Raw genomic sequence first — 21,957 nt, 5'->3', positions numbered from 1 at the left:
GAGCATCTCCACTTCATATGGAGTTTTACAAAACAATGTATTTACAGGCAAGGAGAGGGCTGTCAGAAGTCAACGGGAGCATGCTCTTCTCAGGGCAAGGAACAGGATGCATAGAAAAAAAGCAATCAAATCAGCACATTCACAAGTTACTTTGGCATTTTTCTTTACAAAAGAAAGAAGGGTCTCGGCTGGGCGTCAGGCACAGCTCCCCCCGTTGTCGTTGCAGGGGGCGAGCTCCAGGAACGTGTTCAGCGCAGCCCTTCTGCTCGTCGCAGCGAGGAAGGGGAAGCTGCCGAGTGCAGCCCGGCTCCCTGCTGCTGGAGCTCAGCAGAAGATGTGTCAGCAGAACCACAGCCTAGTGTTAAGGCACAGCCTCTCTAAGGTAGACGACTGTCTGTCTGTCGGTCTGTCTGCGCACGCAGACCTGTTTCCCTCAGGGTAAGTGACCGCTTGTTTCAGCCGAACTTCTCTCTTTCAGCCCCCCAGCCCGGACTTGGCGCGATGTCAGACAGGGGAGACGACGGTGTGGGACACCACCACGGGAGGGATCCTGAACAGGACCCCCCAAAACCATGGTAAGAACTTCATTCCCCCCCCCCCCCCATGACTGAAGACCAGAAAAAGGGGTGCGGACGGCAGTTTGAAAACAAACGAAGGAGATAGTCTATATTCGGAAAGCTTGTTTTTGAACCTGTCCCAATAAAGTTTGCCTCTAAACACAAAGTGTTTGTCTTTTTTTTTCTTTTTTTTTTTTTAATTAATTTTTTTTTTTTTATTTATTTACCAAGTTTAACTTTTCTGTGTATCTTGAATGACTGCTCATTCAAGCTTACCCACAGTGGGAAGTTCCTTATACTCCCAACCTTGATTGCTCAGTTGAGACAGGGCAACGCTAAGGGCTAAACCTGCTCTTTGGTACAGAGTCCCAGGCGCTTGCGGCGAGGTAGAGGGAGGGTTGAAGTTCACAGTAGAGGCTGTGCACGGCCGGGAGGAAATGACAGTACCAGTGTCCTCGGACAGCGGTGTGCAAGTCCACGCAGGGATGAGCGTGTCCCTAAAGGCCTGTCTGCTCTTTGATCCAGTCTCGCAGGCTGGTGACCCGGCTGTAGACTCCAGGCTTGTTTCTCTGGGCGCAGCCGTCGCCCCAGCTCACTACGCCGGCCAGGAACATCCGATTGCTGGGCTCCACGCTGACCAGGGGCCCTCCGGAGTCTCCCTGCGCAGACACAAACAGTCGCATAAGCACCAACCCGGTACATTTTCCTAATGCAGAGCGATAAACAGAGTAAATCACAACAACTCTGTAATCCCTAACTCCAGTCAAAGGCCAAATAGCCTCAAAACTAAGTCAGCTGTCTGTACAATTTCCTGCCCATTCCCCGAATCAAGAAAAAAATTGCACAGCTATCTAAAAACAAATAATCAAGTATGGTATTAAGAGTCACAGCACCAGAAGAAAGAGCTAACCCATGGCCTGTCTAGCTAAATAAGGCTCTCGGTAACAAACTGGAGTGTGATCACACTGTTCTCCTACCTGGTGAGACGATTTGGAACCTAAGTCATGCGCTGGGGCCGTGCAGTTTTTGAGACTAAAAGTCCTGCGTCGACACGATTTGTTGTCAAGTGGCCTGTCTAGCTAAATAAGGCGCTCGGTAACAAACTGGAGCGTGGTCCCACTGTCCTCCGAGACGGTTTGGAACCTAAGTCACGCGTTGGTGCCGTGCAGTTTTTGAGACTAAGTCCTGCGTCGACACGATTTGCTGCTCGCGCCCCTTCCAATTCGTCCGTTGTCCAAATCCAGGAGGATCCGCATAGATTTCTTGCGTATGAAGTGTGGGGATACGAGTGAAAGGGCTGAGCCAACGGCCTGTCTCCCTAACTACTATCCTAACTAATAAACCCGAGCGCTGGCCTACCTGGCAGGCGTCCACGCCGCCCGTCAGGATCCCCACGCACATCATGCGCGACGTCAGCTGGTCCGTCAGCAGCTTGTTGCACACCGTCTGGTTGATGATCCGGATTTCTGCTTTCTGCAAAACGGAGGCTCCGCTGCCTGCGAGGAGGGAGGGGCAGCGTAAGTAAAAGCACGCAGCATTTTTAAGCAGCATTTCCCTCCCCGTGCCCTGTGTTCGGGCTCTGAACGACCCGCTAATTGTCAGGTAAATCCCTGCTGCAACAATCTGCTTTTTCCTAACATCGTTTTTCCTGCAGCACGTTAAATCTGCGCGCTCCTAAGGGAACCTCACTTGATTCCAATCTTGAGGCGAGCTAGTTTGTTTAAATTGTGTCCGGCCAGCCCCCCCTTTTCCCTAAAACCGCGTGCAAAAACAAGGCGACGCCAGCGCTCACCTCCTTCCACGGTCGCTCCCCATCCGGTCACCCACAGGTCCTTGCCCACGGGGAAGATGTGGGTGGCATCGGGCAGGCAGATGGGCTGGACGACGGAGGAGAAGGTGACGGGGCTCTGCAGCTCCATCACGGCAATGTCGTAGTCGTAGGTGTAGTCGTTGAAGAAGGGGTGGGAGATGATGCGCTTGATTTTCCGCGTTTGCACGTCGGCGCCCTGGAGGTTGCCTTGGTTGGTCAGGCCCAGGTAGGCTGTCCACAGGCTGGCGTCCGAGTACCTGCACGAGTCCCAAAACGCAGGGCAGGGTGAGCCGCGTCTCACAGACGTCCTAGCTCGCTATCTTAAACGGTTTCCTAGAAATGCCTGTAAAAACTCTTTTCTCCTATTCAGGCAAATGCCTGAAAATGGAAGCGCAAGCATCACGGCGTCCTGCCCGCGGTCCCCGACTGGGCTCCCACCTACCTGATGCCCTGCAGCTGCAGGAAGCAATGCGCCGCCGACACCAGCCAGCTCTCCGAGACCAGCGAGGCCCCGCAGATGTGGCCCTGGCCCTTGACGTGGAGGCTGACCTGCCACGGCCATTCTCCCACGTCCGAGTTCTGCCCGCCGACGATCCGCGACTTCCTCGCGAAGGAGCGGATCCCGCAGTCTGGGTGGGGAAGGAGAAGGGCCGCTCGGTTACTCCTGTTCCCGTTCAGCTCCTTCCCTTGGGATATCTCCCACAGCACAAGTGCCCCGTTACCCAGGTCAGGGACGGCGGATGCCATCAGCACGGGAGCACAAACACTAAATTTGCTAAAACATTCACTGGCCCCGTCAGTAAATGTGCAGACAAACCCCAGGATTAGCTCTGCAAGCCCTCTCTAACCATCTTGAACACCACAGACGCTCTGCGCGCTGCTAAAGAACACAGCTTGGCTATTTTCAGATCAGGCTATCACACAGAAAAACCCAGGGGCTCTCTTCGCCACGCTTCAGTGTTTCTCTAAGGAGCCCGGCCCAGAAACCCGCATCCCCCCTTCCCCAGGGTGCTCACTGCAGTTGTCCTCGTCAGAATTGTCTTCGCAGTCCTGCTTCCCGTCGCACTCCGGGTTCTGCTTGCTGATGCAGTGCCCGCTGCGGCATTTGTAGGTGTATTCCTTGCAGGGGACTGTTGCGTGGACCGCTGCAGGCAGGACGAAGGGAGAAGGGTCAGCCCCAGTTCTTTCAGGAGGCCTTTACCTCTTCTGCCCATCCCCAGGACATGGCCACCCCGTGAAAAAACTGCACGCCCGGCCACGAGGAAATCCGTAAGGGGCTGCATTTGAGGGGAGGTCCCCTCCGCAGCCCGCCCTCACCGCTGCTGCAGCTGCCCTCGTCGCTCCCGTCCCCGCAGTCGTCCCTGCCGTCGCACTTCTGGGCGTTGGGGACGCACTTCCCGTTGGTGCACTTGAAGCTGTCGGCCGCGCAGCCTGGGGAGGAGCGGCGATGAGAGACGGCAGGGCACAAATCCCACAGCACCTCCAGCACGCGGCTGTGTCCATCTCCCTTCCCCTCCAGACCAGTAAAGCCGCTGCAGCCACAACAGACAAACGCCTCTCTCCTGCGTGCCCAGTCTTTTCTTCTCTAAACCGCACACCAACGCTGGTTTACGCAGCCCTTTCTTTCCCAAAAGCCTGCGTTTCCTACACCCCTGCTCATCCTCGTTTCTCTCCTCCGAGCTCTCACTCGGGGCTCCGGCGCGGGCTCGAGGACGCGGCGGCAGGCCGGCCTTTTGGGTTTCTCGCCTGCTCCTTTTCCAGCACGGCTCTCGCCTTCCTCCATCGCCCCCTGCGCCTTGCTCAAGCCCCCAGCCCTTTCTGCCCGCGGGGCGAGTTACTCACTGCACTGCAGCTCGTCGCTGTTGTCGCCGCAGTCGTTCACGTTGTCGCAGACCCAGAACTTGGGCTTGCACCAGCCGTTCTGGCACCTGAACTGCTGGTCGGTGCAGGCTGAAAAGGGAGAGGGAGAAATCAGGGGAGAGACCTGCAAAGGCGCCTGTGGGGTCGCCGGCGACCCCTCCGCCACCGCCTCTGCCGCAGCATCACGGGAAAACCTGGGCAGCTCTCCCAGCAAGCCCACGGCAACTAAGCGCACCAGCAAACAGCACGACAGCTTGGGGCCAGGCACGCGTACGTAAACACATAACGCACTTAGGCTATAGCACGGCATTTCCGCCGCTCTGGAGAACAAAACCGTTTGGGGTGCTGTAATGGCTTAGGCGGTTCAGGCTGCACTCGCGCTACGCCGGCCTAACAGCAGCAGGACGGCCAGAGGCAACAACTCGAGCAACGTGTTGGCTACAAGCAGCGGGAAAACACCTGAGACACCCGGACCACGGTGCTGGCAGCCAGGCCGGCAGCACGCTCTTCCTCGTACGGCCCCTTACCTGCAAATGAGATCCCAAACCAGGGGATCCCGTCCTCTCTAACGAATTTCAGACCCCGGACAATAACTAACAATATGCACGAGATGATAGCTCTGCTAATCCAAGAGGAAAACTTGCTGCACAAAGAAACAACTCCCATGTATCCCACAGGTTTTCCAGATGCGCTCTGCAATACCTGCCCGGTTCGGTAACAAAACACATCCCTTCGTACCGCGCAGCTCAGCCAAACCCACAACAGCCTTGAGGATTAAATAGAAAAACACGTTCCCAGCTGGGAGGGGCGGGAAAGGGAGGGAGATCCCACTGGGAGAGGGCTAGATCAGCAGGAACCCACAGCTCCTAAGCTGGGAAAGGATCCCAAATTGATCCTCTCGCTCCAGCCTGGAGGACGGAGGCAGCGCCGGCGCTAGCGAGCGAGGCGAGCAGGGAGACCGGCCGCTGATCTGCAAAGCCTCAGCGCTAAGGCTTACTTCCCCAGAACGAGCCCAGAGCAAATACCCTTCCCGTAACAAGGCAAAAAGCAACAAAGGACAGACTTACTGCAGGATCTCTCGTCGCTGCCGTCTACGCAGTCCAGCCACCCGTCGCAGCGCATGCTTCTGTCAATGCAGCGGCCAGTGTTGCAGGTAAACTGGCCAGGGCAGGCTGAGGGGGGGGAAAAAGGGATAAAATGACACACGAGCCTTCCAGCCATCCCCTCTGTGTCCCTTCCCCAAAGCACACAACGTCCCCTGTGCCTGCTTCCAGCACCCAGCATCAAAAACACCTTTTCCTCAGAACAGACCGGGAATACAAGGAGGTTTGCAGGAAATAAAAGACATGCTCCCGTCGCCCGGGAAAGCACCCTGCCTGATTTACAGGGCAGCGTAAACGCAGAGGAGGGACAGCCTCCGGACCTCAGGCAGATCAGTTCCCCCCACAGCCTCAGGATTTCAACTCACGATCGCTGGAGTCGTAGGACAGGTACTCGGCAGAGAAGCCAGTGTCCGTGTAGGACTGGTCTGAGTGGAACCGGACCTCGATTTTGTTGGTAGTGCTGACCACCACAAACCGGGAACGCTCCCCACAGTACCTGCAGGGAGAGAGAGCAAAGATGAACGGCGCGCGCTGGGCAGCCCTTCTTCCATCCCTGAACTCGCCGTCAGCACAACGGGTCCCTTCGCGCACCCGGACAGCTAAGGGCTGCAGGTCTGATTCCAGCACGAGCCGCTGGACCCCAAGGTCTGCGCACAGGAGCTGAATTTTGCTGCCGTTGGCAGAAGGTTCGGGCCAGGCGCAAACACCACCAAGCCGTGACTTTGGAAATGATTGGGAGCGAGTTCGTCCAAACCCCTGCCTGACACGGCGATGTCTCTGATCTCAGATCCACCGTGTCTCTGGATTTGTCCCGCAGGATCCCATCCCACCACAGGGTGGTGGGAATCGCTTCCACAGCCACCGCTGCAGGAACGAGCCGGGGCCACAGATGCAGGTGCTGACTTTGAAACCCTCTCTCTCCCAGAAAGAGTCAGCTCCCTGGCCCAAAAAGTTGTGAAACACCATTGCTCACTTCCCCTGCGCAGTACCAAGTTGTCTTTTTGGCCCAGCTTGCTTGTGTAACAGCAAACAGTAAATGTAACAGTAAATGCATCACAGAACACAACGCAATTACCCTAACAATGGAGATTTGCTTATTCAAGCAAAGCCACGCCAGATGTTTCTGCCTTTCTGCACGTGAGGCATGTGATGTGATGTCCCGCAGCATCTGGGGGGACTCAGCTGCAGCACGCAACGAACCCAGGGTCTGATCCCCAGGACCGAGCGTGCTCCCCCCCTCACCACGGGGCATCGAGCTACGAGAGCAGGTCAGACCCAAGCACCCTCCTGCCTCATCATACCCCAAAAAGCACCAGCACGCTTGCTCCCGCAGCAAGTTTAAGGAAAGCACAAGGTGCCATATGGCCGAACACAGCCCCTCCACTCGAAGGACCGAAGCCGCGGGTCAGACAGCGCCTGACACCCACCTCGTGTTGTTGATCTGCACGTAGTCCTTGGTGCAGGAGCTGACTGGGATCCCGGGCTCCAGCACGAAGAACATGTTGAAACGCACCTTCACGTTCCTTTTAGAGGGAACCTGCAAAAGGAAGCAGAGTCAGTGGCACCTTGTTTTCTGGAGCACAGAAAATGGGAATAAGTTTCGTGGGAAAAGGGTCTGGGGGGAGGACAGACGGTAACTGAAAAAGGAAAGAAGTCCAGCAGGAAAAGAAACACCTTCCTGAAAAGCCACTGTGGCTCACACTGTCATTTAGACAGTTGCTTGGCTCGCTGACCCCAGAATCCCAGATCAAACAAGCACACAGAGGCGGCGTTGAAACCAGACCTCTGTCCACAGCGCCTGTTCTCCCAGGGCAGAAGGTTCCCCCCCCACCAGTTTCGCCAGCAAGTGACCGGCCTGTCCCAAAGCCCATGCGCTCCAGCATTTTTTGTGCGAAGCTACAGCTATTGGGGGCTACGCTAAGCGTCACGCAGGGTTCAGGCCTCTCGCAGCCTCTTCTGCCTTTGGCACCAGCTCCTAAAGCCTCCCTCCAGTCACGTCAGACTCCAAGTCTCCAGGCAGCATCTGCTGCGAGCTCGCTTGCGGGGCGTCCTGCATAACCGAGCTCATTTGACAGACTAATTAAGGCAAAGAGAGGGCCTCGTCTTACCTCTATGTTCCAGACACAGTCCATGGCTGGGGGGTAGTGTGCTGGGTAATAGGGGGTTGTGAAGGTGCCGCTCTCTCCTTTCAGAGTCCCACTGCAGGCTAGAAGATAAGCGCCAAGATGAAAACAGGTTAGAGATGTAAAGAGACGTGGTTTTCCCAAGCCTTAGCTGGCCATCACCCGAGGCAGGAAGGGAGGCAGATGCAACAGTCTCTAACAAGGTTAAGTCGATCTCTGGAGAGGGCAGCTCTGCTCCAAGGCTTGGAGACAACCCAGGAGATCAATTAGGTGCTTCCTGCATACATCAATCTGCACGTCTAATCCAACATAATTCTTATTTTGCCCTCCTCGGGGGATGTCATTACAGCAGCCAAGAGCACCGTGGGCAAGGCAAGCTCCAAGAGCCAAGATGTGACCTGCTTCCAGGTCTCCCGGCCCTGGAAACATCCCTGGCAAACTGACCGCGGCCACAGCTGCGCCTCCCTCTGCAGGTGCCCGCGGCAGGGAGAGGCAGGGGGGGAACTGGGCCAAGGCCTCTGCTCACCTTTCATCTTCGGGAGCTGGAAGAACTCAGCCTTAAAGCCGGGGAATCTCCCCTCCTTGTTGGTAACCAACGCGACGAGCATGACGTTCTGGGAGGACAGGAAGGTCAGGTTGTAGGAAGGGGCGTAATTCCCACAGAGCCTAGGAAGTCAAGGACAAAATCCGTTAGACACAGCTGCATAGAGAGCCTCAAGCAGCACGGATCACCTCCGAGCTCAGTTACCAGCAGGGCTTCTCAGTATCAGCCCGTCACTTGACGCCAGGACTCGGTGCCGTACAGGAACCTAACGGGGACGCTCACCTGACCAACGCGTGGGGCTCCACGGGGCTCAGAGAGTTGTACACCTTGACGTAGTCACTGTCATCTCTGCACTGCTCCAGCTCCAGCGTCTTGAAGGTCAGGCTGATGATGGAGTTGGCGTCCGCCCTCAGCGTCCAGTAGCAGAGCGCGTTGTTGGGGTACGGGCTGTTGGGGAAGCCCGGCGTGGTGAAACTGGTGATCTCCCCCTCCTTGGCGTGCAGGGCAAACATGCAGCTATCTGCCCAGGAGAGCAGGGAAGAGTCAACAAGGCAAACGAGGAGGTTCTGCCCTGTCTTTCCCTGAGATGCAGAGTGCAGCACTTGTAATTCCTCATCTCCCCGCAGGCTGTCCCTGGGCAGATGCCTCTTGCAGGGAGCACCCTTGCTCACAACCTCCACCTACAAAGCGAGGCACCGGGGAAGGGCAGCCAGGGCCACGCGCTACTGCTAGATAACAGCAAGGCCTGTGCCGCAGTCTGGCCGACCCCAAACCAGCTCCAAGCAGCACGTGGAGGCTTGCCTTGCACTCAGAGCACCTCTCTTCAGGCCCTTCCCCACCCTGCAAGGGAAATCGCCACCCCGAGGAGGTCTAGGGACGCACAGAGGCTGTTATGAGGCTGAAGAACTGTACTTACTGTCCCGAGCGGAGTCAGCTATGCTGGGGTCGACAGCTGCAGGAGAAAACAGAGGTGGTGTCACCCTTTGGGCTGTGGGAAGTCCCTGGGCGCAAAGCTGAAGCTGTCCCTGGGACCCACATTGATTTGGCCCTGCCTGTGGGGTCTCTCCCTGTAAGCTGGCCAGCGGGAGGCTGCTCCTGCCTGGGCTCCGGGGAGCCGAGTGATCGAGCTTGTCCTCTGCAGGAGGGAGGATGCATCCCTGTCCCTCTCCAGGTGGGCTCAGAGGAGAACACAGAGTGTTCGAGCGAAGGGGAGCGGGTCCGCGCAGCCTCCCCCAGCCCGCATGGCCCATCAAAGCAGTGCTGTGAAAGCCGGGTCCTTACACTCACCCTTGGAGCCGTCCCCGCTGCCGAAAGCCCCCAAGGGAGGGCTGTGACCGGCAGCTTACCCCTCCAGCGAAATGTCCCCCCCCCCAGTCCCACACAGAGGCCCAGGGACGGCAGAGCCAGCACTCACGGAAAGCGACGACCGACTCCACCTTCAGCATGGGGTTTCGCAGGCGGGGGTTCCACCTCTGGACCAGGCTCTGCTTGTCCGCCATCGCCCTGTCCAGACTCTTCTCCCGGTACTTGGGGACGAGGAACTCTGACCAGTAGTAGGCAATGACACTGCCTTCGCTGCAGGGGAAGGGCGATTATGGGGTGAGAGCAAGGACAGACGCAGGAAGGCTCAAGTATCGGTAGAGAAAGGGTCCAGGCTACTTGACGAGCCATTTTTGGAGGATAACCATGGGAAAGGGAGAGTCTCAATGACCAGTTAAGCAAACTGCGCCCAACAAAGTCCCCTGCCAGCCCAGGGAGTCCCTTTCAAAGCTGCCAGGCACCATCCGCTGCGGTTCACAGGGCTCTACTGCACCATACCTTAATTTTCCCGAGACACCTCCCTCAGCACACAGTGATGAGGACTGGCAGAAAACAATACGCATTTTCAGGGCACTTTTCACTTCCCGCCCTTTACTGTGTCACTCAGGGTGGCTACTGAGGTGCCTCCATCCCCAGCAGCCTGGGAACGAGGGTACACGGCTGCGTGACACCCCAGCACCGCCCTCCGCCACTCCCAGACAGGGCTCAGACAGCACCTAACACTCACCTGAACGCGGTTATCACCGTCTCTTTGTGGTAAGGGCCGATATCTGCCTGATTCCTGTAGATCTCCTCTACCTGAAAGGTTTAAAGAAGAGTGTTCAGCACGTCTGTAAGTGAGGAGGGGGGAAAGGCTAAAGACAGACAGAGCTTCAAGTCTGCTGTGGAAAATCAGAGCACGTACCCAGCATCCCTGGCAGCAGGAATCTGCAGGGGCCAAAGAGAAGAAGAGGGAGAGCTGAGAGTCCCAGAGGTGCCCAGACCTGCCCACCACAGCCTGCTCTGACTCACCCCCGCTCTTCCCCAGGGGAAGCCCAGCAAATGCCCCAGGCTGAGGGGAAAGGCAACACCAGCCACGGCTTCAGCACGAAGGGCAGACATGCTCCTGACTCATCCACTGACCCTGGGGTTTGCCCAGGCAGCCTCCCACAGCGCACGCTGGGCGGCACGGGCAGGGAGGCCCTGGGCTGGAGCCGTGATGCCAAGACCCAGCTTAAAGGCAGGCTCCTTGCGCCCAGCCCAGTGCGTCACGGCCAACGGGGAGAGCTGAGAGGAGCGAGAAAGCTCCAAGCAGTCTTACATGCAGGATCCCCGTGGCCACGGGGCAAGAGGAAAAAGTCCTGCGCGCAGGAGGAGGGATGCAAGAAATCTCTTACCGTGTTCTTCACCTTCTTGGCCAGCATGATGAAATCTGGCGAGCTGGAGTTCTCATAAGCGTCAAGGAAGTCCCAGTTCAGAACCCGTAAGTGGCCATTGAAAACCTTCCGGACGGCCGCGTTCCTGTCTGGAAGGCAACGGATCAGAGGCAAGAAGGGCAGTCAGGGCTGGGAGCACGGCACAGCAGGTCCCCAGTGACAGCAATTGGGGCAGGGGGGTGGAAATGGTGTCCCCCCCCCACTTCCCGGAGCCTTCCCAGAGCTGGAGACGGCACACGTGAGCAGCACCGGATAACAAAGCTTTCCCGTGTGGATATGCTCCCAGGGTATCACCCTACACGCCACCACCCACCAGACGACGTACTCACATTTGAAGTGCCAAAACAGGAGGCCGGTAACGAGGGAGATGAGCAGGAAAACAACGATCGCGACGGTGACGACCACCCGCCGCTTCGGACCGCGCTTCTCCATCTTCTTGGAGTTCATGGCAGGGAGGAACTCCACCCCTTCGTCCAGGTGGTTCATGTCCTAGGAGAGGAGAGAGGGCAGGACGGTGGAAAGGCCGTTCCCAAAGCCTGGTTTGGAGAGGTCCAACCACAAAGCAGTCTAGAGCAGAGCTACCTGTCCGCGGCAGCTCCCCACCACCGAGAGCACAAGGCATGCCACGGCGCCCGCGGCTCCGCAGCCACCCCACAGCAGGGCAAACCCTGAAGGCTTTTGCTTTGCTTTTCCACACGCACCCGGTTCGTTTTTGGGCCTAATACAAGGTCATCAGCTCAAGTACGCTCAGGGGCGAGTCCGCACCCCGCCCCGTGACCGTCACAAGCCCACAACCTGCAAGATCTCTGCCTGCTGGCAGATGAAACGGCAGACAAAAATTCACCCCTGCGAAGCGCTCGCTATGAGGCAGGTGTGTCACCCGTGGCTCGTGGGGCACAGCACGCTATAAATAGCATTCCTGTAAAAGAAGAAACCGAGCTACTTCCTCCCTTTACATTTGCACAACTCTCTGTACGTCTCCTGGGCCAACACAGCACTCCTGTATTTCTGCTCGAGATTTCCCATTCAGCGCAAATACCCGTTAAAAGAAATAAACCAAAAATGAACGCACAAGACATCCCCGCAGCCCACGACCAGCCGGACTCTCAGGACAAGATGTGCTGGGTAGTGAAGAGCAGGTCCTAATGGCAGCCGCCCAGGAACGAGGAATGACACCCGTTGCGCACAGCTCTCGCTGTCATCACCGCCCACGCTGGGCCGGGTGACGAAGAGGAAGGTCTCTGTCGCAGCGCAAAACCCTCGGTGCCCCACGGTTTCACTCTCTCGCACCTTTGGCTTACCTGCCCTCCATCCTCGCCCTGCTCGCGGACCTGCACCTCCAGCCTGGGGGGAAATCAGAACGGCTGCAGACCCAGATGTTTTCAGAGGATGCCACACAGCCCAGAGCATCCTCGGTACAGCAGACGTCGGGGACCTGCACCCGATGCCCTAGCGCCTCCTCTCCTCCCAGAGCCGGCTAACCCGCGCTGGGAGAGCAGACCACAGCTTCTGCTTTCTTCTTGTGCCTCCCTCAGGTAGGAAGGGCTCTCTGGTGCTGCAAACTGCCCAAGCCATGAGGATGCCTCACCTTTCCAGTCACCGCCTTCCCGTTTTCCCCTCTCCCGAGCCTTACCGGGCATCCGGCGGCTTCCTGGGCAGAGGCACGGGGCTCCGGACGACAGCAAGGATGCCGCAACGCAAAGTGCCGACTAGCACAAATTCGCTGCATTCAAATGCGTTCCTGCGCTCCGCAAACATGATGCCGGGTCAGATGCTGCCTGTCCTCTCTCAGCCCAGGGCTGACACGAACATACACTAACGGCTCAGGCTAATTTGATGCAAATGTCACAAGCCCCTAAAAGCCAGGAAAAGCAACCAGCAAAGGGCATCCTGTCGACAGAGGGACCTCCGAGCCCCCTGCGCTCTCCTGCAGACCCAGGCGATGAGCCATCCTCGCTGCGCTCCCCTTAGATGCAATGGCTGTACCCCCTTATCTTTCCCAAGCCTCACTTTGCGGGGGAGCCCAGCTCCCACCCGGATCATTCCCCCACTCCTTTTGCCCTTTTCTTCACCCGGTCTCTCTCCTCCCACCCTCCACACCTCACCACAGCCTCTCCTCCCTCCGGTATTCGCCTGAGGCCCTTTACAAAAGAAAGGGACAGTGGCAGGCACCTTACCCTACATTTTTGTGGAGGACTCTAGGTTGAATCCTCTGCAAACACTTACCAGAAGGCCACCAAGACCAGAGCAACCCACGAGTTTTCGCAACGTCTGCTCTCAGAATAATCCGAGTTTATCATTTGTACAGCTCTCCATGACAGCATGGGGAAGGCAGCCTTCGTTCATTTGTGAGATATACTGCCTAAGGCTGGGCAAGAAGAAAGCAAGGTGAAGCACACCATCTCTGAGGTGCCAGGCTGCTTCTATCACCAACATCCAGCCGCTGCCAGGAGAAATAAAAGACCTAGCGGGGCCACAGAGGACAATCCCACGGGGGATGCTCTGATTCCTGTTTGGCTTCCGTGAACGGATAGGAAAAACTTGAAAACATAACCCAAGGTAACTTCAAAACAGAAGACACACAAAATAAAGCCTAAATACATACAGACATCCTAAATCAAGAAACTCTTCAATCAAAGTCAAGATTGCCTGGAGTCTGACGCACCATCTTCGAAACAGCCATCTGGCTCCCATCGGTTTCCAAATCATGCAAGAAATCCCCCCCCCAAACCAGGTAAAGAGAGGAAATCGGTCACAAATCTCGCAACCATCTCCCCTCTCCCACCGTGGGGCCGCTTGCAACGCCAAGTCTTCCCAGGACTTCCAATACATTGCTGCTGTTGGCAGAAAGAAAAGTATTTAATTATCTCCTAGCATCTGCAGGAGCCTGTGGCAAGAAAACAACCTGAGGGGCTTAAATGATATATCTGTTCACACAGCAGCAGCCTTCCCAGACTCCCTGGGGTCAGCGAGGAAGAACCATCTGCCCCCAGCTCGCGGGGGAAAGACAGAGTCTCTGTGTGCTCCGAGTAACAATTTTTGGGCACGAGCTGTTCAGTCTTGGCCTTAACAACGCTCTCCCCTGGCAGGCTGAATTCAACTAGATGGCATTTCTTCCCGGAAAGAGGGATCGCGCACTTCTTGCACGAGAGGCGTAACGTTACAGGGGGGTAGCAGCAGCGAAACGAAATAGGGTCTCCGCTGGCTACCGGGAGAGCAAAGAAAACCCTGTTTTCAAATAGCGCACCCTTCGGCTGAGGGTACCTTCAGCCCTCTGCAAAATTCCCAAGATTCAGTTTCACCAAACTGCCAGGGAAAAAACGGGCTCAGCTGCAAGCAGGAGATAGTGCTGTACGAGGCCAGGCTGCACAACACCGTGGCCGATGCATTTAACATCCTCTTTGAGCTAAAGGTTGTGTCTTTGCAGAGAGAAAACTCTCAGATGGGAGCAACTAATCACTGTGATTAAATCAGAAGGAAAACACAGCTCCCCTCCGCCTCCAACCCGTACAAACGCACGCACCGCTCCTGCGGCTGCAGCGTGACCAAAGGAAGTCAGGCAAGAAAACTCACCATCTGATCTTTCTTTAGACAATTTCTCTGCTCTTCTTGGAAAAACAAGGATGAAAGATCTTAAACCTGCGAGAGCTTACAGCATGCCTTTTTGTCAGTTTGTTCTTGCTCCAAAGTTGAGACGGCAGCGATACCCACAGCACCAAGGGAAAATAAAGGAGTGGGGAGACTCCTAGGGAGGTTATTTTTGTTCTTACTCCTGTACGAGGTGCATAAGCAGCCACTGACACTCTTACTTGCCAGAAGTTACCCAGTGATTAGGGGCAGATATGAGACTGGATGCAAAGAGGTTTCCCTCCCTGCCCTCTGTTTCGTATTCCAGATCTCACCCTCTCCCATCCTCATACCTTATGAGCACCATTATATTCCCCAGCCAACTCCGACGCTTGTGCGAAGCTGCTTTGAAGAGCTGTCGCATGTGGCAGCCCGGGTAAGCAACAGTGATTCCTGCAAACTCTCTTCTCAACAGAAGGCAAAGGATCTGAAGCATCCCCCAAGCACTACAGGAATGCTGAATCAGGCCGTGCCGGAAAGGTTTTAGACGAGGCCCCGTGTCCCGACCTCTGAGTAAGAGGCTGAATCTTCCTTGCCCACGCTCAGCACGAAAAGCACCCATTTGACCTTAGCACCCGACTTTCTGTGCCCAAACTGCGTGGCTCAGCCCCCGCTCCGCTCATGCACATCCCCTTCGCTGCTGCCACGCCTGCCCGGCGGGGAAAAATACCTCCTCCGCGGTGCTGGTCACCATCCTCTAAGCTCGGCAGAAACCAGATGGAATCAAAAGCAAGAGAGGCTCCAAAGATCATAGTTAAATCAGGCAAAAGACAACTACGGTTTTAATCTCCTCTAGCTAACGGCTGCTGCACATTTCCCTCGCGCGTACTGAACCGTCCATCGCAACAGCAGACGTAAACCAGAGAGGATCGGAAAGCTCGTCCTGCTCTCACCTTGTCCATGATTCTCCGAGAAACAGTCTCTAGCACAATGTGACTCAAGGTCTGACTCTCTCGCCCTTCTCGAGGAAATTACTCCAATAAACATTATTAACAGAAAACCCTCCTTGATATTCTCTCCGCCTTAGTCACAGGTTCAGTTACTTCCTCGTGCTCCTCCTCGCTCAGCCCTCGCCGTCACCGCGGGGCTCCCCGCGGCGGGATGGGAGGTTTCTGGTCACGGCGTCAGCCCGGCTGGCGTGGCTGCCGCAGCCACGCGGTGCCCTGGCGGAAAAGCCACATGCCAATCAAGTGAAAGGGTCTGAAAGACGTCGCCCCATTTCTTCCACGCCTCAGTTTCCCCAGGAGCACAGACTCCGTGGGGAAACCGGGAAAAGGAGCGCGCACAAATAGATTTACACAGCGCTTGGAGGTCTCCTGCATGGAACTCCTCCGTGCAGAGAGCTCAGAGAGAAGTCCCGTGCGCAAGCAAACCTTCCCACTCCACCTCCGTAAGCTAGCCGCACGATATATTTTTAGACAGCAACCGCACTCTGCCAGACTGGACAAACCAGATGCAGAAGTGACTAATTCTGTCAGCAGGAAAGTCAGCAGGCACACGGGGATGGTGGGAACTGCCGCAGTCGACGCTGGACTGGAGATACGTACCGGAAAGCAGAGCTATCCTCCTGCAAAGCGGGATGCCAGAAAGGCTAGGACGTGCCACAGAGTACAGCTCTCCAGCAAGAAGGTTTCTGGCATGCATACAAAGCGGGAGTCCATCTAGGATCAGCATCTCCCGCCGAGGCTGATTTCTGGCTTCTTTGGTGGTTCCAGTAAGACAGCGTGGTGTGTCCCGGGCACCAAGGGCCCTCACTGCGCCCCTCTCCTCCAAAATGGGGGCTCCATCTCTCACTCAGTGTCCGCGTCTGCTTCGCTGGACCCTGACCCACAGAAAGCCTGGGCTCCTGGCCATGAGTTTCACCTGTCCCTTCTCACCTCTGGTTCGTTCGTTTGTCCAGCACAAGGCAGCTACGAGATCCAGCTGCTTCCCTTGAACTTCATCACACTCCAGCCTCAGCTGGTCTGCCACAGGACTGCTCGGGGCCAAAGCTGTACAGATCACACAAGGTAAGAGAGATGTGCAGCCAAGGCAGCCTCGCTGCAGAAGACCCGCTGTCTGGCACTAATGTACGAAGCCAAGAAAAGGAACCCATGAAACACAGGCTTTGGGGTGGCCTGGGGAGGTCTCAGATGAAGCAGAGTCACCGGACTGCGCGGTTAGACTCCGGCCGGGTAATTGCACCCTGCAGATCCCAGCCTGTGTATCCAAGAGGCAATTCCTACCTCCCCTTTTCCAGCCACACCTGCCTCAGGTGATGTTCAATAAAAACTAAATCAAATATCACACGAGAAATGAGAAGAATGAAATCCATCGACTCATCAACCAGCTCAGGACACGGCCAGCAAGCCGGGCTCGGAGCTTGGGACACCCCGGCCTTTGAGATCAATGGGGTGGGCTCGTGCGGTGCATAAAGAGCCAAGAAAGTTATATTTTCAAAACCTGAGGTTTCCCAGACCATACTGAAAGCTAACACCAGCTTTGTGGTGCTGGCATAAGGGGAAACAGCCTGTTTACCATATTAAAAAAAAAAGAAAAAGATCTAGAAGCACCCATGGTGTGCGCAGCGTGCAACTCGCTTCACCCAAGTAGCTCGAGTACAGCTACGCAACTCTTGAGATCAACTCCTGCACTGGCTCTTGCTGCAAACCCTGATACTCGTCCAGGAAGAGATCTGATAAGAATAATCTTCTCAGTTCTCCTCTTATTCTTGATAAGAAATACATGGAAACAGCACGCATAAGAGCCTAGTTTCCGTAAGGCACATTCATGCTGTGCTGCCCCAACATGGGCAGTAAATCACGGAAGAAACCTTGCCAGCGTATTATTTTTCATCTTCAGTTCCTTATTAAGGGCAATGACACTATAAAATGACGACATCAGAACTAACGAGGGAATATGGAGCAGGAAACAGAGGACACAGAGTCCTCCAGACTGTCTGCCTTCCAGGCACAGAGGGCGAGCGCGAGAGTGAGAGATACAAGTCACACACACCTATTTCACACACCAATTTCGAGCTCAGTCCTCTACAGTATTCAATCGTCTTGTGACCGTCCTGAGTCATACGAGAAACCAAATTCCTTTAGGTTTATTACAGAAGAAACTAAAGTTAATGTTTGCACAGGACAGCACAGGCTTGGCTTGCTGCCCCGCAACAGGCTTATCAGCGCAGCTGTCTCATGCAACACAGCAGCTCAAAAAAAGCGACCGCGCTTCTAATTGTGTTTCTGTTGTAGCAGAGACTTTTACATGCAAGACAGCAATTCTTGGGGAGAAGTGGGAAATAAAGCTACCTTACAGGCCCGGTACGTGTAGCTGTGAGCCACGAAATTCCTCCCTACAACACGCTTATGTCCCAAGACCAGAAAAGAAACACGCCACGGACGCAAACAGCTTATTTAAAACACTCTTGCATCTTTCCGGGTACGGAAAGTACTGTCTGAGCAACAAAAACGCCCTCCGGCAGCCTACCAAAAACAGCTGCGCTCCAGACCTCGACGAAACCCTCCCCGCTCATCATCACGTTTCGCCCACGCTCTTGACCGAGTCTTATATAGCTTTGAGGTGGATCTGGCCCACGACATTTGAATGTTTGGAGCCAACGGCAGGGGAAACACCAGCATCGCCGACCGGGCAAAGCCTCTGTCTGGCAAACCCATCCCTATTAGCTGCTCCCTCCTCCGCCCCAGCCTATCGCCCGGGTATCGCAGTGCGTTATTTGCAAGGCTAGCCCCGGCGGCCTTTGGGTGGAAACGGCTTATTCTACCCTGGGCAAGGCGAGAACCTTTGGTCTGGTACCTTCCCCACAGCCAGGCCCTCAAGAATGCTCTTGCTGCTCCCTCAATGGTTTTACAAAGTGATCTTTTGTTTGCTGAGCAAAGGTCTGGCGCGCTCTCCCTCGGCCTCAGCTTTTTTCTCATCGTGCCTTCCTTTCCCTGTTTGCCTTTGGCACCAACAGCGGCAAAACTGGCCTGAGCAGCAGCTCACCCACCAGCCGCTACCCGAGAGAAAAGCTCTACGCCTTTCCAAGGAAAAGGAGTAGCTTCTCCTCGCTGTTCCCAAGAACTGTCACAGCTCCTCTCCGCTGCGGGAGGAGACGCAGTCATTGCAAAACAACTCACATTTGCTCTGCCGTCGTGTTTATAGGGAGCCAAGTCCAACGACAGTCGGTCCACGAAGGACAAACTCCCCGGGCTGTTTACTGCCAGGAAGGCAGGTACCGTCATCGGGGAAGTCCTCCTGGACCAGATCAGCTCCTCTTGAACTGATGGAGGGGGAGAACTGATCCAGAACCAGGGGAGAGAACCTGGCACGCCGCTGCCCCAGCATGAAGGGACTTGCTTGAGCGCTCAGCACTGCCATAAAGACACTGCAGCGTGCAAACCTACCTTCTGGCAAGAGAACAAGCCGGGCCGGGAAGATCGCGCTGCACACAACAGTGTCACCCCGACCCGGCCCGGGAACAAGGAGCTCAAGCCGAACAGCATCAGCGAGAGCATCTCCTTCCCGCTCCTGGCAGTCACCGCAGCCCTGACACAGGCAGGACAGCGGGGCTGGAGGCAAGGGAAACTCTTTTTTGCTGTAGGCCAGCTTTCTGATCGGTGCTAAAACTGCCAGCTCCTTTGCCGCTGCCAGATAACAACCGCTAAAGCCAGGCCTCAGAGACCGACACCAGACAGCCTGCAGGTGAGCTGAAAAGCGCTGCTGTCACGCTATAAACTGTCGTGCCCGGTTTTGAAACAGCTCTGCGGCACAGAACAGGCTCTGGAGGTGCAACCCAAAAACACCAGTCCCTGCCTGACCCTCAGCCAGGAAGACCTACACGAAAAGCCAAGACTGCAGCTTAAGCTCGCTCAAGTTTCAAAGCACACTGATAATGCATCGGTTAATTAACGAAGCCCCAAAGCCCTCAGTTAAAGTCAGACCTTCTGACGGCTTGAACAGGTTTAGTTAGATCTGTTGCTAAACAACTCGGACCCACGCGCTGCAAACGATTCACCTCCACGTAGTTTATCTTTACTCACATCCCCAGCGCCTAGCTTAAGCCGAAATCAAAACCATCAGAGCAATGTTAGCGCTGACATCGAGGCGGTCCAACACCGGCGCAGGTCGCTGCATCGCGACGGGTGGGGATTTCCACTTTCCCAAAGCTGTTTTTCCTTTCTCTGCTGCGCTGGGCTTGGCAGCGTCCCCCAGACAGGTTCCCCTGACCTCACCCGACGGCGGAGGGGGAGTGGGAGCTCCCCCGCTTCCCGAGGGATCCAGAGCCGCCCTGGTCAGTCCTGACCCGTGAGGCTCAAAGAAACCGGAGCGAGCGGAGGACGAGGCAGCTCGGCGAAAGGCTGACCGCTTTTGGGAGAGCCCCACCGCCCCCCCCGGCTCCGGGTGCCGCTCTCACCTGCGGTGGGGCGCTGTACCTCATGCCGGCACCGGCGGCCGTGGGGTCCTGCGACATGGCGAGAGCGGCTGCCGCGCCGGCTCAGGCCGCCATGGCGTGGTTGCTTCTCGCCTCGGCACGGCTCGGCACGGCTCGGCACGGTGCCCAGCCCCTCCTCTCGGTGCTCCTGGCAGGTGCGGGAAGCAGGAAACACCCCGCGGGTCCCCCGACGCTCCCGTGTCCAGCCGCGGCTCCCGCCTCTCCCTCTTCGCGGGCGGACGCAGGGAAATTAAGGAAAACGTCATGCCCGAAAAGCCATGCCCAAAAGCCCCGCGCAGGCTCTGCATCATCCAAAAAGCCCGTTTTGCCGTGTGCTTTACTTTAGTAAATGAAACCAGAAAAATCTGTCTTTTACCAACGCAAGCTGCCCCGCAGCCAGCAGGAGGGCTTGCTAGCACTCATGTAAACAACAGCTTGTAGGGCAAAGCTTTATGGACCCAAGGTCTTATCCCCTCTCGGCTGACAACGACTAGCAGGCTATGAAACCGTGCTGCAAAGAGGGCACAGTCCAGCACGCACGGGTACTTTTACCCCAGGGACAAGCCCGCTGTTCCCAAAAACATTTGGTGCACTCAGGGGCTGCCAAAGCAAAATATTCCCTTTATCCCAGCCTGAAACCTGCTCTCAGCTAGGCTACAGCACTTCAGGAACGAGCCAGCTCTTACCAAACACAGGAGACCAGATGCAAAATGACGAGCAACGCAGCGCTCCAGCAGAAACTGCATGTGTGTCCAAACCTGGGACTCGGAGTGTTGCTCACGTACCAGCAACAGCCCCTGGGGACCCTATGGTCTAATATTAAACAGTACCCCCAGAGAAGAAAAGGAGGGACCAGTGGCAAAGCCCTGGGTTTTGAGAATGCTCTAAGGCAGATTTGGAAGAGGGCTTTTAACACTGAAACCTGCATTCCTGTCACAGCCTTACTCCATCATTTTCCCCTTCTTGGAAAGATGACTCCTCCCCCCCCGCCAGTATTTACATTTCTCACATTCAAGAGTAAGTCAAGATTAAAGATAGCTGGACCAACATCATCCTTCTTGGAAAGGACCTTCCCTTCTCTGTCTTACGTGTGATAAGTCTATACCAACATGTGATACGCCCGACAATCTATCTGAAGGCTGAACCGGCCATCCCACTGCTGATCTGAACCCGTCTACACCAGCTGCATCCAGCCCCAAAACTGATTTTTTCCACATCTGAACACGTAAATTTCCCAGAAAGCTGGTTTTGGCGCAACAGGAGTTGCCCGCTAATTCACACGCCGCAGGGAGATGCTTGCCGGCTTACTTTTGTTTCCCCTTGCTCTAAAACGTCTCCCGCAGAGCGCAAGATTTGCGTCCCTTTTGCAGGTGTTTCTCTGGGGAAAAAAGAGACGGTGTCAGGTCTCTGATCCTGCTGTTTTCTCTTTAGGTGAAAAACACAACACAACTCCTGTGCTCGTACAGAAATACTTGTGCCACCGCCTTCCCTGCTCCTTCAGCTACCAGAATCCCAATCGCTCCCCGAGCACCGCACAGCAGGAAGCATCTCCGGATTTAAGGTATTCCCCTTGAAAAGCTGGCTTTTTGTTAGTCAACCTGCTGAAACTACCCGGCTGGCTGATGTCAGGAGCTGCTCTCAGCCCTCCCGCTGATGCCCAACCCTGCCCAGCGCTCTAGTTTTGCAGCCACTCCCTACCTGGCTGACTGCAGTGCTCCAGCCTGACTTAATACCCCCATGAAACAGCATATTTTAGGTATAAAGCAGCTAAGTCCGAGCTGAACCGCTGCTCTTTATTTCTGCAAATTTCTCCTCTTCAGCAGATCAACTCATCTCCTCCAGGCAGGTGCCAGGCAAACACCAGTGCTCTGGGATGTGGCTAATGAGGGCAAGATGCAGACCCACTCTTTGAGGCCTATGGTGTCTCACGCAAAGATCCACAACTCTCGGCTTCACACAGAGCTGCGAACGCCCAGTGTTTCCTGTCGTTCAAGCCACTGACATTTTACGAACTAATTCATTAGCCCATCCGGCTCTTTGAACAAGGGGATGCAATCACCATGGGGGAAAAAAAGAAAGCAATACGCATGCTACATATAAAATATTATACAGCTGGGAGGCAGCTGGTTTAGAGCCCTAAATGATAGGATTCCCGTTTCTTTGCTGCTGAAGCAGTGACTTA

At 55.7% G+C, this 21,957-nt stretch overlaps 1 protein-coding gene across 1 annotated transcript; it reads right to left on the bottom strand.

The window, feature by feature from the left end:
* Window positions 1-757: 757 nt before the first annotated feature.
* ST14 (ST14 transmembrane serine protease matriptase) lies at window positions 758-19,894 on the bottom strand. Its single transcript, XM_082330769.1, has 19 exons — window positions 19,758-19,894; window positions 11,062-11,221; window positions 10,694-10,821; window positions 10,045-10,115; window positions 9,412-9,572; window positions 8,914-8,949; window positions 8,280-8,517; window positions 7,980-8,119; window positions 7,439-7,536; window positions 6,758-6,867; window positions 5,696-5,826; window positions 5,295-5,399; window positions 4,210-4,317; window positions 3,685-3,798; window positions 3,384-3,512; window positions 2,810-2,996; window positions 2,350-2,624; window positions 1,917-2,053; window positions 758-1,216 (listed from the first exon to the last, which is right to left on the bottom strand). The coding sequence occupies exons 1-19, from the start codon at window positions 19,812-19,814 to the stop codon at window positions 1,055-1,057; spliced, it is 2,547 nt and encodes an 848-aa protein (XP_082186895.1). The 5' UTR covers window positions 19,815-19,894; the 3' UTR covers window positions 758-1,054.
* Window positions 19,895-21,957: the final 2,063 nt, after the last annotated feature.

This window comes from Platalea leucorodia (assembly GCF_965183815.1).
Source record: "Platalea leucorodia genome assembly, chromosome: 20".
NCBI lineage: Eukaryota > Metazoa > Chordata > Aves > Pelecaniformes > Threskiornithidae > Platalea > Platalea leucorodia.
Note: the sequence above shows the minus strand (reverse complement) of the source record. Positions and strands in the feature narration are given on the sequence as shown.

What these genes read in the sequence shown, in the direction of transcription:
- ST14 (XM_082330769.1), bottom strand. Translation starts at nt 19,814, where the DNA reads ATGTCGCAGGACCCCACGGCCGCCGGTGCCGGCATGAGGTACAGCGCC. An exon ending in GAGCCCCACGCGTTGGTCAG is followed by an intron (nt 8,120 to 8,279) that starts GTGAGCGTCCCC and finishes TTGACTTCCTAG; the next exon opens with GCTCTGTGGGAATTACGCCC. An exon ending in GTCCTACGACTCCAGCGATC is followed by an intron (nt 5,400 to 5,695) that starts GTGAGTTGAAAT and finishes CCCCCCCCTCAG; the next exon opens with CCTGCCCTGGCCAGTTTACC.